General features: G+C 50.2%; 1 protein-coding gene across 1 annotated transcript in view; it reads left to right on the forward strand.

The window, feature by feature from the left end:
- Positions 1–1835, forward strand: part of LOC115361038 (nuclear factor 7, ovary-like) — a 5319-nt gene extending 3484 nt beyond the window's left edge. Inside the window, exon 2 of the mRNA XM_030054274.1 lies at positions 677–1835. Within this exon, the coding sequence (XP_029910134.1) occupies positions 677–1835 (1159 nt within the window). The remainder of the gene's footprint in view (positions 1–676) is intronic.
- The last annotated feature ends 422 nt before the right edge of the window (positions 1836–2257 follow it).

Raw genomic sequence — 2257 nt, forward strand, 5'->3', positions numbered from 1 at the left:
CGAAGCTAATGAAAGTGGCTAAAGCTCACGTGTGATTGGTTAGGACACTGGTTTGGTTAAGAGGTCCAGTCCAATCAGGTGCACCATATCAGAGCCCTGAGGGAGTGTTGCTCTGAGGGTCATGAGGGTCAACTTGTGGGTCCAGGACATGAAATAGTTTGGAAACCCCTTTTTGCGACCACATCAGTGTCATAGCTTCAATGCTGTTGCTGCCTCAGGCTCGGTTCCGTTGTTCTCCTGAGGGGGATCAGTCGCCGCTGCCTACAAACAGGATACATCATGATGATACACTGACCTTTCTGCCTGCTCTGTTTTTATCTTCACTCAGAGAGAAAATGGCTTCCAGATCAGAGGGGGATCTCTGCTGTCCTGTCTGCCATGACGTCTTCACAGATCCTGTCCTCCTGTCCTGCAGCCACAGCTTCTGTAAAGCCTGTCTGCAGAGCTGGTGGACTGAGACACCAACAAAAGACTGTCCAGTTTGTAAGAGAAGATCCTCGAGGGATAATCCTCCTGTTAGCCTGGTGCTGAAGAACCTGTGTGAGGAGTTCTTATTGAGAGATCAGAGAGATCAGAGAGATCAGAGTGATCAGAGTGATCAGAGTGATCAGAGCGATCAGAGTGATCAGTGGGATCAGAGAGCTTCAGCAGGGCGGGAGCTCCTCTGCAGTCTGCACTCTGAGAAACTCAAGCTCTTCTGTCTGGACCATCAGCAGCCAGTGTGTCTCGTCTGTCGAGACTCAAAGAAACACACCGACCACAAGTTCAGACCCGTCGACGAAGCTGCACAGGATCACAGGAAGGAACTGCAGAGATCACTGAAGCCCCTCCAGGAGAAACTGGAGCTCTTCATTAGAGTTAAAGGAAACTGTGGTCCAATGGCCAAGCACATTAAGGTCCAGGCCCGACGCACAGAGCGGCAGATTAAGGAGCAGTTTAAGAAGCTTCACCAGTTTCTCCAAGAGGAAGAGGAGGCCAGGATCACCGCTCTGAGGGAGGAAGAGGAGCAGAAGAGTCGGACGATGAAGGAGAAGACGGAGGCTCTGAGCAGAGAGATAGCAGCCCTTTCAGACACAATCAGAGCCACAGAGAAGGAGCTGAGAGCTGAAGACGTCTCATTCCTGCTCAACTACAAGGCTACAGTGGAGAGAGTCCAGCGCCCCCTGCTGGAGGATCCACAGCTGCTCTCAGGAGCTCTGATAGACGAGGCCAAACACCTGGGCAACCTGAGCTTCACCGTCTGGGACAAGATGAAGGAGGTGGTCTCCTACACTCCTGTGGTTCTGGATCCCAACACTGCTCGTCCAGAACTGGTCCTGTCTGAAGATCTGACCCGTGTGCAAGGAGGACGGCGACAGAAACTCCCTGACAACCCGGAGAGGTTCGACTACCGCTGCGCTGTCCTGGGATCTGAGGGCTTCAACTCCGGGACCCACAGCTGGGACGTGGAGGTCGGAGACAGTCCGGTCTGGGGCCTGGGTGTGATAGAAGAGTCTGTCCATAGGAAGGGGGACATTCAGTCGGGGTTATGGATCACATGGTTCTGGGGTGGTGAATACAGGACGTTCTCCCCCTCGGGTCCAGTCACTGTTCTGCCGGTCCAGAAGAAGCTCCAGAGGATCAGAGTCCATCTGGACTGGAACAGAGGAAAGCTGACCTTCTCTGATCCTGACGTTAACACACACATACACACCTTCACACACACTTTCACTGACATGATGTTTCCATACATCAGCTCTCTGAGCTCAGGCCCAGTGAGGATTCTGCCGGTGAAGCTTTCTGTCAGCATGGAGGAGCTCCAGCCACCTAACCCTAACCCTAACCCTCAAGCGTGAACCTGGAGCTGGATTCCAAGAGTTTCCTGTCTCAAATCTGAAGTTAAGACGTGAAGAGTCTAAGACAGGACGTTACTTTTCTCAGCTTGCTGCCCTGAGAGACTTGAGCTCCTCCCCTCTTGTCTGTAACGAGCAGGCCTTGAAATAAGTATAGACTCTATATGTATGTATATACAGTACAGGCCAAAAGTTTGGACACACCTTCTCATTCAATGCGTTTTCTTTATTTTCATGACTATTTACATTGTAGATTCTAACTGAAGGAATCAAAACTATGAATGAACACATGAGGAGTTATGTACTTAACAAAAAAAGGTGAAATAACTGAAAACATATTTTATATTCTAGTTTCTTCAAAATAGCCACCCTTTGTTCTGATTACTGCTTTGCACACTCTTGGTATTCTCTCCATGAGCTTCAAG

The sequence above is a fragment of the Myripristis murdjan genome, chromosome 6 (assembly GCF_902150065.1).
Source record: "Myripristis murdjan chromosome 6, fMyrMur1.1, whole genome shotgun sequence".
Classification (NCBI taxonomy): Eukaryota; Metazoa; Chordata; class Actinopteri; order Holocentriformes; family Holocentridae; genus Myripristis; species Myripristis murdjan.